Below are 15,896 nucleotides of genomic sequence, written 5' to 3' on the forward strand. Positions count from 1 at the left end.
CCGCCGCTACAGCGCCACCTGCAGGCCCGGCGGCCTCCTGGGGAGGGACGGCCCCCTCGCCCCGCCCCTCGCCTGTCACTCAACAACGACAGCCGCCACTGCAACAACAACGACAACAACAACAACAACAAAATTACCTTTCATCATCATCATCATCATCATCATAATCCTCCTCGTTGCATTCGTTACAGCGCCTTATCACGTCGTCGAGACGTCTCGAGGCGCTGCGCAGGATCGACCGGGAAAACTGACATGACAGTTAACTTGGTCAATTCGATCCGCCACTGTTTGCGAGGACGCTGCCGTGCGCCATTGGCCGCCGCGTTTCGCCCACAAAATATACTTTCGGCTCACTTTAGAGTATTTCGGACCGGTATTTCAATAACTTCGGACCGTGACAGCTCACCTTCCCTCTCTTCTGTGACCGTAACCACATCATCTGGGTCCCAGACACATCTTTTCCCTCTCTGGTCTGCCTGTTTTGTTGTGATTTCGCCCTTTGTTTTGCATCATTAACAGCTCTTTAACCCATCATCCCCTGTCCTCTGCCCCATTTTCTCCTTTATCTTCCTTGTCCTGCCTTCCCCCCCCCTCTCTGTTAATCCTTAAAAGCTTCTCCCTCCCAACGTGCCTCAGTTCTGACAAAGGGTCGTGGACCCGAAACGTTGACTCACTTTCCTTTCTCCATAGATGCTGCCTGACCTGCTGAGTGTTCCCAGCCACTTCTGTTTTTGTTGCAGTATATTCTGTGAAGCGCTTTGAGATGTTACGAAGATGTGATAAGGCACTTTATCAAATACAAGGATTATTATTATTACTGTACTGTAAAGTGAATTAAATGTTAATGATTATTACTGAACCACCTTTGGATGGAAGTTGGATGGAAGGACATCCCAAGGCACTGAGTGAGTGGTGGGAGGGGTGTGGGCGTGTGTGATCTCATCTCTGGGTGTGAGGCCTACTGGTGAGGTGATGTGGGTGCAGGACATGATATTTTTGGTGGACGCTTCTCCCACCTCACCAGGAGACCACACAAACATACCCCCGCCACTTCCCACACTAACACCCCCTGCCATATCTGTATCCGCTTTGTCTGCCACTACCCACACCCACTCCTTGGACCCACACAACATCTACTCCCTGCACCAGACCCCATACCCACCCTCACCACTCCCTGACTATACCCCTGCCATTCCCTGCATCTAAACTCCGCACTGACAACCACGCTGTTCCCCGCAGACACACCTCGGCCACTTCCTGTATCCACACCCTATTCACTTCAGTCACATCCACCCTGCCTGCTCACTAGATTTCCCAACTTCATTCCACAAGCTGCAGATTATTCAGAACTCTGCAGCTCGTGTCCTCATTCTTACCTTCAAGGCCCCCCATGATCTTGCTCACCATTATCTATCTGACCTCATAACCGCACCTCAAGCTGTCAGCTTTCTCTGCTTGGTGGACACTGGCCTGATCAGGTCCCCCGCACTTCATACCCAACCTTTGGCAGTTGGGCATTCAGCATCTCTGCCCCCACACTCTGGAACTCTATCCTGAAATCCCTCCACCTCACGCTTTCTCTTGCCTCCTTCAATTCCCGTCTGAAGACGTTCCTCTTCGACTCTGCCTTCTGCCACAGTTCCAAGAAGGTTTCGCAATAGATTGTGGCTCGGAAGGGCTGGGGGACAAGCAGCAGGCCTGAGTTAGTCGAGCGAAGGTGCAAGCAGCATCTGCTACATAATTTTCTGTTACACAAGTCATTTTGGTACACTCATTACAAACATGCACGTGTAATATATACTTGCAATTATTTTGGATTTTTCCATTATAATTTTCAATTCAAAATTGCAAATGTATTATTTATTTTGTTTCACAGTGAATGTTGGTCCCGAAGTGTAGGATTGTATGTGATGGGAAATGCAGTTGAGGTGGTTCCAAAGTGATGTGTTTGCCAACAGAATGTTGGAATCAAATCAACCCTCTCAGGCGGTCTCAGTCGTCCAATTCCTGAGCCAGGTGGGACTGCAGCTCTCCATGGCATTGCTGATGGCAGACCAAAGAGCCCTTGGCTTGTTGGAGGACTTTGAAGTGCAAACTGAAATGAGCAATTCTTCCCAATCAGCTCCTATTAACCCTACAAACCAAAGCCCTAATGGGTAGGATGGTCCGTGCAGGACAAGTAATGGCAAGCTATGTGGTTTTAATTGATTAAACTCCAGCAATACACCAACCCAAAGTTTAGGTTTCGCAAGTCTTGGCTCTTGCCAACCTTCTTCTAATACTCTCTGGAATTAGGTAAGCACAACAACAATTTTGCATTTATATAGCGCCTTTCATGTCAGGATGTCTCAAAGCGTTTGGCAGAGTTGGCTGAGAGTCTGAGTTGAGGTGGGGAAGCTCAGGAGAGAGATGATCAAAAATACGGTTACAAAGAAGTCTTTAAAGGTTAGGAGGGAACGAAGTACATCCTTCCAACGGAAGGGGAAATCAGGATTTGATCCTCCAGGGATAAACCACACTTTATTCCAGACACAGAGACATTTCCAAGTGTAGGTCGCATACATTTCTGGCTTGGGCACTCTTAAGCAGGGTAATGGCTTTCCCCAAGTGTCAGGCACACCTGCCAACCAACAGAAAAAGCACTTGGGTTTGAGTCTTAATTCAATAAGCCCTCAGTTGAAATGGAAATGTACTGATGAGAACTAATGGAACCTTTTGTGTTTTAATTCCAGTTTGGTGAGACGCAATTCAGTGGCGCATCTGTGTATCTGACGAACTTAGTAAAATATACTGTACTGTAGGTAATATTAAGAGTGCAATTGTGCCTCCTGCAGATCTAAGCTGGTCATGTTGGAGAGCCTGGTTAGGGGGCGCCGCTCAGCCGCATTGTTTGTGTGGATCCTGAAACCACCAGGAGAGGAATCATCTATCTCTTGATCTTCTTTAAACGAGGGGAATTGCCAACCTGCGTGGTCCTGGGAGCAAGGAAAAAAAATCTATATATATTTATTCTTTCTCTCTGTCTCGCTCTGTGTGTGTGTGTGTCTCTCTCTCTCTGTGTGTGTGTGTGTGTGCAGTCTCAGTCAGCATCCCAGCCATGGACAGCTCGCTGTTATAAACGGGGGGTACCATGTCGCTCGCCGTTATTTGTCCGGAGGATTTGCTGTGCGGAAAAAAAGTGCATGTGTGCACACGCCTTTATGTTCTTCCAGCAAATTTGCTTGTGCCTGGCCGGAGAAATGGAGCCGAGGGTGTATTAAGCCGTCGTATGTGAAGTCGGGAGGAGCAGAGGCTGCGTTATCCTATGCGTCTGCTGAACAAATATAGACTATGCTGGAACCAGTGGTCACAGAGCTTTTCCTCTGCTTTGGCTGCCACTGGGTTACAACGGGAAAGCCGCATATCCTCTCTCTCCTCTTATCTTTCTGCCAATATGCTGCCTCCTCTTCCTCTGGTTTCCTGCCGTTTGTGACATGACAATAAGGAGGAAGAAGAAGAAGAAGAGGAGGAAAAAAAAAAAACCCCAAAAAAAGAAGAAAAAAGGAGAAGAAAAGGAAAGAAAGAAAGAAAGAAAGAAATAAAGAAAGGGCTTAGCTAGCCAACTAGCCTGGACCCGAATGACGAATATAAATAGAAAAAAAACCATCTGGAGAAGGAAGGAAGGCAGTGAAAAATTTTGACACCATCAGCAAGATCAGGCAGTGCTGAATCTTGCACATCTTTTATTCCCCCACCACCACCACCACCACCTCCTCCCCTCTCCCCTATTTCCTTTTTTTTTTAAATTTAGATTATATTCCACCACCACCACCACCATCACCCTCTCCTCTCCTCCTCTCCCCTCTTCCCCCCTCCCAGAAGAATGGGTTGCATTCAGAGCATAACTTGCAAATCCAGGATACGGCGAGAAAATATAGTGGTGTATGACGTTTCTGCTACGATTGATCAGTGCCCAACTCTCATAGAGGAAAATTCTCCCATTGTGCTGAGGTACAAGACACCATACTTCAAGGCGTCTGCTCGGGTGGTGATGCCTCCTGTCCCCAGGAACGAAACGTGGGTGGTCGGATGGATCCAAGCGTGCAACCAAATGGAATTTTTCAACACTTACAGCGACCTGGGAATGTAAGGGAATTTGCACGGTATAGTATGCGAAACGCACAGACACTCAGTTCCGCAAAGGCACCGTGCTCCATCCTTCAGAAACAGCCTGAGAATTGGGTATAGCACGACCCCCTAATTTCCCCCCCCACCCCCCCCCCCCCTCACCCCTCACCCCTTCTCCAACAAAACAAAAGCGATTTGGCTCACCCAAGACTGCGTGCAGCCTTCAGTAAACTTGCATGACATCTTATTTCAGCGCACTCACTCGCACACGCTGCATCCTTGTGGAGAACGATGCTCTCTCCTTCTATAATTCTGGTCAATAACAGATGGTTTTGCAGTTTCAGGAAATCTTTAGAAGTCATGTCGACTCGAGAGCAAAAATACATTCCCCCCCCCCCCCCCCCCCCATTCATTTTCCCCACCACTGACTCGACTCTTGTTCTGTCTTTGCAATTTCACACACACACACACAATATATATATATATATATATACACACAGGGTGACCAAAAGGTCGTGATACCATGACACTGTCTAATAAGTCTTAAATAAATGATGATACTTTTTAGATAATAAGGTATTTTTCACGATTTTTTGGTCACCCTATATATACACATATAGACACACAACCCGTGTTCACATTTACTAGTGAAACCTAATTCGTGTTGCATTCATTTACTCAACTGGAGGATTCATATCTGTAGTGTATGGATTACATACAGCCATGCCTTTCTATCTGGGAATGAGAGAGAGTCTTGGCGAGTCAAGGTTCAGCGAAGCCGGTATTTTAAAAATATACATTTGGAATAAATATTAATGCAATATTTTGCTCGCAGTCGCGCAGCTGATGTCCATGCGTGCAAACCATTAGAGAGAGGCTTTGTAAAGACGTGGCTATTTAAAGTTTCAGGAAAACTCTTCAGCATTTGGGGGGTCAATTCCAAGTTTCCCCCAAAGTGAAATAAACCAGTAAACTAACCAGTCTGGATCAGTGTGCCGTTCTGTCATCAGCAAAAGTGGTTACTGTCAGCGAACTTAACCAAGTATTGATTGATGGACAAATGGTGAAACAGCCATAAAAATGCCAAGAAGCAATGAATGTACTTTTTATTACATTAAACTGCTTTAAAAGGGGGAAATTGCAATTCGGCTTGCCGCATTTTGCTCTGAGTTAATTATTAATTGCATTGGTGGGAAAATGGTGAAATAACCGTAGAAATGCTGAGGGGGAATGAATGTACTTGTTTGTTGTATTAAACCGCTTTAAAGGGGTTTTAATTGCAAGTGACAATGTCCAGGCTTGATTCTAAAGAATTGGTGTTGGAGAATCTTTCTGTGGCTTCAGTTGAAGGATTGGCATCCAAATTGTAGATTTCAAAATGCACTGTTTTTAATGAACCGGAGTTATGAAAGTCAGGTTTCCGAAATAGTCTGTGGGCATTTTTTCTGGTCTCTTTCACACGGGCACCGAAATCGAAGCAAACTACTATACTGAGGGGAACCTGTGACATTCTTCCCCTTACCTTACAGACCATCAATTATGTTTAATGTCACTGATCGGAAATAAAACACGCCTCAAATTGACTCATACATCAAAATATTGCCATCACTGATATTCCAGTTCCCCTTAAAAAAAAAACACCCAATTGTTCTCTGCTCTGATGCTGCAGTTATCACTGTTGCAGTCACTGAGCACAGAGACTGTGTGTTTGGATGGTTTATGCTGTATGAAATTGACCCGAAAGGAACCAGCGCATCATTGCTGGGGAGGTGGTGGGACACTGCAGTTTGAATCTTACACTTTGTGAGAGCCTCAGCAATAACAAGCAATAGTTCCTGCAGGCACCAAATATAGAACATCTCCAAATACTTTGCATAGCTCAGTCCAGTGATGCGATATGGATAAATGTACTATTGTCTTATACGCATAGCCTCAGTGCCTTTGCACTGAAGAAACAGTAGAGCTGTTCCCTCCACACCCTCCACACATCCTACACATTCACTCTTTAAACATGTGTGTGTGTGTCTGTCACATTCCTCAGCACCAAACCAAAACGTGTTGGCAAAAGCTCAAAGTAAATTAAATACCGCCTCGTCATTTGATTTGTGGTCCCACGTTATGATTTGCAACGGTGACGAACAACTTCAATAGAAACTCCTTTTTCTTAAAAAAAAAGTTTTCTTTAATTATCTGTCAGAATTAATCAAAAATATGTGACCGTATAATTAGAAATATTTGTAAGAAAGATTGGAATGTCCCTGATAGGTACTGTAAATGAATTAATAATAATCCTTGCATTTGATATAGCATCTTGTCACGACGTTGAGATGGTTTAAAGCACTTCACAGAATATAGGATTGTTGATTTCACTCTGCCACCTTTGTTGCTGGCTTGATTAACAAACCGTTTTACCTTCAGACTGCTTAAATGCAATGGAATGTTTTCGTGTCCCATAACTTTTTTTCCCCCACTGACAATTCTACTGTACGTTTTCAGGGACTTCTGATGAAACTGCTTTTTACAGAGAGTAGAAAATGTGGGAGTAGATTAACTCCTAACAATAACTCTTCAGAAGAACATGACTTTTGCAAAGTAGTTATTTTGTATTGTCGTGGATTGAGTCAGTATTTCTGTAATTCTATATTAATATGATCTGGGGAAACCGGCACATTGGTCTTCCACCTATTGAGCTCAGGTTTGATTTAAGCTCATTACTAAAGGGATGAAAGTTTTCTCAGAGTAACCTGCGAAATGAGTTGGAAGGTCCTTCATCTTAATGGGTTCCCACTCTGGCATGTGAGTCAGTGACTGGAAGGCATCAATTAAACATAGTCAGCAAATGAGTAAATGGGAGGTGAGGAGAATTGTTTTTGTGGTTGAATTCACATGAGCTTTCGAAAGGGAACTCCATAAATATCTAATAAAAAAAAACGAGCGAACTCCTGGTATGGGGAAAGGGCAGGTAAATGGGACTGAAAGGATTGCTCATAAAAGAGCTGACAAAGACACTATGGACCAAATTGCCTTCTTCTGGCATGTTAAATTTCTGAGGTTCTATACCGTGAGCTCCTCCAAAAGGGAATAGGAGCTTTTCTCTGCTGAAGCAGTGGTGCTGTTCCGAAGTTGACTCTGAGACACTTTGTTGGGCAGGACAGAAGAAGCTTTACTCCATGTCTAAGGTTCAAGTATAGCACCAGTATTTGATGTAGACACACTGATTACCCAAATTGGGAACCCGTTCTACTCCTCTTAACAGAGCAAGATTCAAAGGGAAAAAAGTAAAGTATATGTGTCCCTCTGTCTGTCTATCAATTGAACTAGGGCTCAGACTATTATGCACAATAATTAGCTTAAAATAAAATATGTAAATGAAATTGTGATGAGCATCGGACATGCGAGTGATCAAGGAATAGCTGATGAGGTTTGTGCTGTTAAATTGACATTCTGGAGCAAGCATGCTGAATAGAAAGACATTCTAATATTGTGGCTTTACCCATCTGTTTTAAAAAGATCATTTGACCATTTTGAGTTAGTTTGCTTATATGGCGAAATGGATGTGTTTACAATGCTGATTCTGCATTGCTTTATTGCTCTGTGCAGCTAGTGTATTGTTTGCAATCTGAGAGCCACCAGATCCTCACATACTACGCCCACTCCCGTTATTTATATTTTGGCAGCCACTTACAATCATAGCTTTAAATTGCTATTATGTTTGTTCTGAGTGTGCCCACTTTTTTATTTTGGGATCTTCAGAAACATTTGGGTATTTCCCTGTAGATTATCACAAAGAATGCGGAATAGCTACTTACATGTTTACTATAATGGGCCGTTTTAGTATTACCTACAAAAATGAACCATAACACCAATTGCGTTATAAGATGTACAGTGCTGTATTTTTCAATACAATCTTATATAGTGGATACAAAGTACATTAATAATCCCAGGACCAGCTAATCTCGGTTATCTTCCCTCAATCAAATAACAGAATAGTACATATGATGCCACTTAATGCCAACAATTTATTTTAAAGGAAACATTAATTTTCCCACTTCCATTCGATAGAGTGAGTGAGAATTTGTAACCTTTTACCGGGTGCTAAGATAGAATGAGGACTTCATCTGCAATCTAAAACAATGGAAATCACTGCTTATCAGCCTTCCCAACCCTTCCCTCCACAAGCTGCAGACCATCCAGAATTCTGCAGCTCGAATCCTCTCCCTCACCAGGCTCCATGAATCCATCACATCCCCCCTTGCCCGGCTCCACTGCTTCCCTATCCCTCAGAGGATCGAGTTCAAAATCTTCATCCTCACCTTCAAGGCCCTCCAGGCCTTGCCTCCTACCTCTCCGACCTGCTAACGCCTTATCAACCTGTCCACTCCCTCCGCTCAGCAGGCCTGCTCCATGTCTCCTGCCCTATCTGCCATCGGCAGCCGGGCTTTCAGCCTCTCTGCCTCTACCCTCTGGAACTCCATCCCACATTTCCTTCACCTCAATCCCTCCCTTGCCTCATTCAGGGCATGCCTCAAGACCCTTGTCTTCGACCATGCCTTTGGCCACCCTCTCTGCCCTCCACCTTCTGTGCTCTCCCTGATCCCAACCCCACCCCTCCCCACCCCGCTCGGGTCCTAATCCTTAATCCCTGACTGTTCACTGCTTTGGGACATACTCCCGACGTGAAAGACGTTTTACAAATGGAATTTTGTATTGCATCACGTGTTGTATTTTACGGAGGGTTTCAGGCCCAGATATATTGTCTGACAAAGAAATTTCTGAAGAGTACTATTTTGCATTTTACATAAAATGCTAACAGGCAGAGACTACCGATTCTCTTTCACATCTGTTCTTCTAAGCTCTACAGAAAACCAACTCCAAAGTTAAGACTGAATTCAACAATTTTCCAAATTCTGGATGCTCTGAAACTCTGCATTAATAGAGACAATCGGGAGCCAGTTGGAATTTCTCCTCCTCATGTACTTGCAATCTCCACATGAATGGGAGAAGCAACTTCCTTATATCATATTAATATCATAATCCTTGCATATCGGTCGGACACCTCAAAACACTTCATAGGATTTACTGTAAAGTGTAGTGACTGTGATTTTGCAGGTGAGTGGGATATGGTGGTATTTTGTAATTGCAATCTAATTTATTCCAGATACATGGGGAAACCTTATCGGGGTGAAGCCTTGCTGTTGCTTTGCTTGGTGTGTTGTTACTTTTTTTGATGGATGTTGAAAGTCATTTCTAAAGATTTCTACTGTACCAACTTCAATGAAGCGTATCTTGAATTAAATTAAACTGCCACTTTGAATACAGTAGAAGTTGAGAACAAGAGTTAGTTTAACAAGCCTTACTAACATTTCATTTTCTTACATTGATTCAAATCTGAAATGAAGATAAATCGAAAACGAGCACAGAAGTGATCTAATGTGTTCTTTCACTGCTTGTTATGATTGCTCTGGTCAGCCTTGTTTTTGTGAGGTTGCTTTGCTCTTTATGATTATTATTATTTTTATTATTATTAAGGTGGGATGATTTCACACTGCTAACTGGAAGTAATTCACCCCAGCCCTGCAGTAATGCTACTCCAAAAGTAGATTGAGTCAGAGTGACACATGTTCTAATGGGATTTCTTAATATTTCCTTCCCAAAGAATCCCATTAGAAATTGCCACTAGTGATACCCTAGTAACTTTAGTTATTCCACTTTTGAGAATGCAAATCTAGAAATTTATTGAAAAAAANCTTCTCCAATATTTCTAAAGAAATAAATTTTCAGTAAATTCCTAGATTCTCATTCTCAAGAGAGTTGTGCAGGATTTACACTACGTCTTGAGCTGAGTAGCATGCAAATTTTATTTTGTAATTCAAGTTACATGGAACTTACATATACATAACAGTGTGGCTGGGTGGGTCTTATGTAGTTACTACATTTAGGTGGTAATAATTTCCATTTGTCTTGTTGCGTTGTTTGGAACAATTATACTATTAAACAAATATTTTATTTTCCAAAAGATACAGTTTGCCCACAAAATACACAGTCACTGATCTTTACAGTATATACCTATGAGATGAATTGAGACGTCCTCCCGAGATAAAAGGCGCTATATCAAATGTAAGGATTGTCGTCAATGATAATAGTGACTGTGCTGAATCTCAGTTCTGTGCTGAGTTGCAGTGGCAACTGGGTCTCTTATTTCTTTCAGGGATCCAAGAACTAGGAGATGAAAATAAAAAAGCTGGAATTTTTGAATCGTTTTTGTTTAAATGCAGCTTTGAAACTGATTTATTTAATTTGAAGGTTGGTGCTTGGAAATGGAGAACTTTCCCACTTTGGCACCCATTGTGAGTCTCAGTCAGCCCTGGTGGAACCCCTTCATCGCACAATCTCTGCCAACTATCTGAAATGGCAACAGTACAAATTGTTATTTTCGTACTCTTGCTCTGCTTATCGTCCTTTTCGGTGGAATTGCCAATTCAGTACTAGTTAGTGGTGAACCTGTGCCGTGATTTGTGCTGCAGACCCACAGACACTAATGAACTAAAAAGAGGGTTGATATTGCCTAAATGTATTTAACCAGGCACAAAATCTGGACTTGGTTTGATCCAAGTCCTGGAAGTGTCACCTAGTATTCCACATATACAGTCACGCATATTCTGATTTCAATAAGCAATTTAGGTATTGGATTATTATCTTAATGATGGTGTTAGTTACTTATCCTGGAGATTTATTTTAAGAGGATCTTAAATATTCTAACCTAAAGCTCCTTGTTATGTTCTGCTGTCCTCTGGGGAGAGGGGGAAAGGCAAGATACAGCTGAGTTTGGCTTAGTATTAAAATGAAGGAGTTGAGTCAACTTTCTGTGGTCCTTTTGGCAGTCTGGTTCCTGAGCCAGGTGTTCCAGGGGTATCCAGGGCATCTGATCACAGACCAGCTGACTTGGCTCGTCAGCCAGACTTGAAGGTGCAGACCAGTCATTGGGGGCAGGGATTCTTCCCACTCAGCTCCTGGTAATCCTGAAATGGGTAGTGTGGTACTGGCTGGGCAAGCAGCGGGATGCTTGTCAGACAGTTGTGGTTTTAAACTCCAGGGGAGCCTCAACGCACACTCCAGCCTTAGTTCTTACCAAACTGTGCGTAGTGCTTTACGGAATTGGGTAAGCTGGTGTGTCACTCCAAGGAGAGAGTGCACATTCCATTCTAGACACAGGATTTTCATGTGTAAGTGACATACGTGAAACTCTGTCTGGTTTGCATAATTTAAGCGTGACGATGGATTTCCGCTTGTGTCAGACACCTGGCTGACCAAAATAAGTACATTATACGTTTTTCAATAGAAACCTTCACCAGAGCAAGTTTTTAAGCTATCAGAGAAAGACAAGCGCTGGATCTGCTGGAATATTTCAAAATGTTGTTTGGTTTCTGTAACAACATCAATTACCATTTAGGATGTATTCCATCATAGCCAAAGTGGGTAAACTTTATAATACTCTGAGAAATGATTGTACCCACGTTAATGTGATCCTGAGGAACAGGCAGCAGAGAGACTGAATCATTTTATATATTTATCCCTCTTTTCTCCAAAAGACTCAAGCATAGATTGGATTGCTTTAGGTAATGGAGAACTAATGTAACAGGACTTGACACAACTCATTTGAGTGTTGTGGCATGGAATTGTTCTACCACAATTAATTATGTATTCGCTCGTATGAGTACCACTCCTGGGAAACACATTAGCACAAAGCTGTTAGAGCTACGACCTGCCCTCGAGGAGTTGCTTTAACACCAGGGTTAACCATCCAACCTTCCTATTGAAGGCATCCTGACACAGTTAGATAAGGACATGAAGACAGATAAGATTAATTTTTCTGTGGATCCTGCTTGAGGAGTACAACAAACAGCTGTATCTTATATGTATTGAATTTATCCCTGCCCTGATTTCATGTTGGTATACCTAACCAAGGCTAACCTCTGGTACTTTGTCTGAATGGTCATTTTTCATGTGAGACTGGATAACTCTGGGGGAGGTGGTGGTGTGGAGGTGGGGGGGGGGGGGGGGGGGGAGGAGGGAATGATGATGAATAGACAACCAAGCCTGATCCTTATCTCCCTTGAATTCACAAATTGATACTTTCGGTGATGCGTGTCACAGGATAATAGGTATCACTGGATGACAAGAGTAGGAAACGTAGCTGTTTTTTTAATCTTTGTCCTAGTTCAGGAATGCTGAGGCCAAACATAAGGAGTTTTGTCCACAAAATACACAGTCAATCCACAGTATATCATGTAAATTCTGTGAAGTGCTTTGTGATGTCTTGATGACAAAAAAGCAATCCACCAATCGACCAAGAATCGGGTTCCTGCTTACTGCTAGATTAACAGAAGCGTATAGATGTCTCTGGGCTTGTTTGCAATTTGCTACATCATTATTTTTATTATTATTAAGGTAACAGCAAAATCAACAACTTGCATTTATATAGCGCCCTTCAATTGGGATAGCATCTTGGAGCGCTTGTATACTGAAGGAGCAAGCTAACTGCTCTCTCGGCTAAGAATAGGTAACTCAACACAGACCAGGATTGAAAATTGTGACCTTCTGGCTTACATCTCTTTGTCATATATTAGGCGGCTCCTTTACCCACTAGGCCAATGGTAAATGACGGATTTAATAATGAATTATACAGAAACCGTGTGTGTACAACCAAAGACAGATTTCTCATTATCTTTTAAATAAAGTAATTTTTCTTGGGCCACAGTATATTTCAAAAGAAACATTAATAAAGAAACTGCAACCTGACTCATCAAACTCTCCAAATTAAATAAACAATTGACCCCGTGGCTCTCTTTCAAATTAAGCATAAAATATAAATATATTTAAAAAATGCTTACGCAAAGGCAAGTGTTGGAATACAATGTATATCAAAACAATGTTAATCAGATTTTCATCTGGTATTGGATTAATTTTCTTTCAAAAGATATTCACAATTTTATTTTGTATGTCATTACTTCAAATGAACCAGTATAATAATAATAATCCTTACATTTGATATCGCGCCTTATCAAGTCGTTGAATATATTGTAAAGTGAATTGACTGTATATTTTGTGGGTGCAATGCAACAACCAATTGCCCACAGCAGTGTTCCACAAACAGTCATGGATTGAGTGGCCAAATTTTTTTTAAAAAAAAGCAATCCACCAATCGACCAAGAATTGGGTTCCTACTTCCTGCTAGATAAACAGAAGCATGTGGAAGTCTCTGGGCTTGTTTGCAATTGCAGACACATAATCTGATGTGCATTTATGCTTGGTTTTCCAGGTCGAGCTGGGAACTTCCTGATTTGCGAGAGGGCAGGGTTAAAGCTATCAGTGATTCTGATGGGGTGAGCTATCCATGGTACGGCAACACTACAGAAACAGTGACTCTGGTTGGTCCGATAAACAAGGTATCTCGGTTCTCAGTGAGCATGAACGACAATTTTTATCCAAGTGTGACCTGGGCAGTGCCTGTGAGTGACAGTAATGTGCCACAGCTAACCAGAATTAAAAGAGACCAAAGTTTCACCACCTGGCTAGTAGCCATGAACACAGCCAGCAAAGAGAAGATCATACTGCAGACAATCAAATGGAGAATGCGTGTTGACATTGAAGTTGACCCATCCAAGCCATTGGGATACCGTGCTAAACTTGTTGGAAGGAAACAGCAGGAACAGCCTCGAATATTGACCAGGATGGATCCTATGCCTTCAAATGCCTTGGTGAAACCCAATGCAAACGATGCCCAGGTTTTAATGTGGAGACCCAAACGTGGTATACCTCTAGTTGTGATACCTCCCAAATAATTATTAACAATATTAACAATAATAATTTTTTAAAAAGACTGGAATCATCCAAGGAAATATTATAACACCGTGAATTTCACAGACCTCCTGCTCATTCTGCAGCAAGAAATGAATCAGGCTGGAGATTTTTTGTTACGCAGTTTTGTTTTAAAGGAGGTGGTTATATTATGTCGCGGGATCTTACGTGACTGTTTACAAAAGTACAGCAATTGGACCGTACAGCCATTCTGGTAACACTTGATTCTCTTTGTTTTTTGATAAGGCAAGTTCTCAGTCCAGATGAACTGGCCGTGGTGCTGAAATCTGACACGAGTAAGGTACCACTATTTTATAATTGCCCAGAGGCTTGCTCTGCATTGACAGGCTTCAGTGAAGTGATGCTTCCTACTATTGCTACTTGTCTATTTATTCAGTGGATTGACTGACTGATAACGTTTTTGCATGCACCTCGTGGTAAAAGAACATTTATTGTTGGGAATCTCCATGTGCATTCAGTTTGTGTGTTGTGAGTGGTTTTACGCCTATATGGAATCACAAGTGTTTTGCAGTCAACTGAATGACTTTTTAATATAACATTTGCAGTATTTATTTTCAGTGCTTTTCTTAGGCCTACGTTCAAATATTACAGAAACAACAACAAAAATGCTCCCATTTGACACTGCATTTATTGTCATTGCATTAAAAAAAAGTGTGCCAAAGTGGCTCCGAGTTTAAAGTCATTTTCACTGAATTTAACACACGATTGATCCAAACTTCTCATGGCTATTAACTTGATGGAGACCGTGAGAAATGTTGTTAAATTATTATTTTTTTAAAAAAATCCTCATTATTACATTTTAGTCATAATAACTGCAGGCAAATCTTTAATTAGGATTCCTGCAGGGTTAAAATGTATAATGGGTTAGCATTTTAAAATTATTCAAAATCGTTTCAAAAGTTAGATACTCTAGCAGAATAAAAATTGTAACCATCCGTGTTAGTTCAAGAGCTCAGACCTGGCCAATTCTTCTTGTGTCATTAAGCGATTCCTTGTTAAACATTTCTTTTTTAACAAGTAACTTGGGTGACATTCTGTATCTTTGGTGCTTTCATTGAATCATCATCCACTGACATGGTCAGGGATGCTCCTGTTCCTGTGACAATCTCATTGCCAACAATGAGGATAAAAAGGAATGCTGGAAATGGGGAAATAAAAACAAAAATGGACAGCATCTTAATCAGCATGAAAGAGGAAGAAATATAGGTTAATGCTTCAAGAGGATCTCTTTGCAGAATGGTGACAGAGGATAGGACGAGATCAAGAAAACACTTTCATTAGGAAGGCAAGCACATTCTCCATCCAATAAAGGTCCTATTCCTAACCAATCATTTTGGATTTTGATGCACTCCCCCAAAAAAATAGTTAACCCATCTTTTGCTTTCAGATACTGATCAGCCTGTTGGCTATTTACATTTTCCTTACAGTAGGTATAAGTGGTTGGCAGAATCCAACCTGCTGGATTCCGAGTGAGTAAAAGGAGTGAGCGGTGAGTGTGGGACTATTTTTGTGCGTGTCAATGCCAGTCTTTCTCGGATCATAACAGAATGGGAATGCCTTGGCCATAGATCTATGACATCTGGTCGGTTGATTGTGAATACAGGAGTTACTGCAACTTTGATTTCCCCTCTGCCTACTGTGGGAAAAAACAAGTTGTGTATTTAACTTTCGCACCACATCTATAAACTCTGTTGGTGTTTTTTGTTACAAAATCCCACCCCTACCGATTTGTTTTTTTTTGATATTGAAGTAAAATGGGAGGATGTGAATAATAGGTATTCGCCTGGAAAAATACGAATTGATTTGTTCTGCTGCAAAGAAGCTTGGCTTGCAGCGTGCCTTATAACTACAGTAGCGAGAGATGGACAGCATAAGCTACCTAGCTCTTCCTGGAGCGCAGACCAAGGTAG

General features: G+C 42.0%; 1 protein-coding gene across 1 annotated transcript; it reads left to right on the plus strand.

Annotated features, from left to right (window-relative positions):
* Positions 1-3,826: 3,826 nt before the first annotated feature.
* fam78bb (family with sequence similarity 78 member Bb) lies at positions 3,827-14,801 on the plus strand. Its single transcript, XM_007895634.2, has 2 exons — positions 3,827-4,125; positions 13,427-14,801. Exons 1-2 carry the CDS (start codon positions 3,863-3,865, stop codon positions 13,947-13,949), a joined length of 786 nt encoding a protein of 261 aa, XP_007893825.1. The 5' UTR covers positions 3,827-3,862; the 3' UTR covers positions 13,950-14,801.
* Positions 14,802-15,896: the final 1,095 nt, after the last annotated feature.

This window comes from Callorhinchus milii, unplaced genomic scaffold, assembly GCF_018977255.1.
Source record: "Callorhinchus milii isolate IMCB2004 unplaced genomic scaffold, IMCB_Cmil_1.0 Scaffold5, whole genome shotgun sequence".
Taxonomy (NCBI): domain Eukaryota; kingdom Metazoa; phylum Chordata; class Chondrichthyes; order Chimaeriformes; family Callorhinchidae; genus Callorhinchus; species Callorhinchus milii.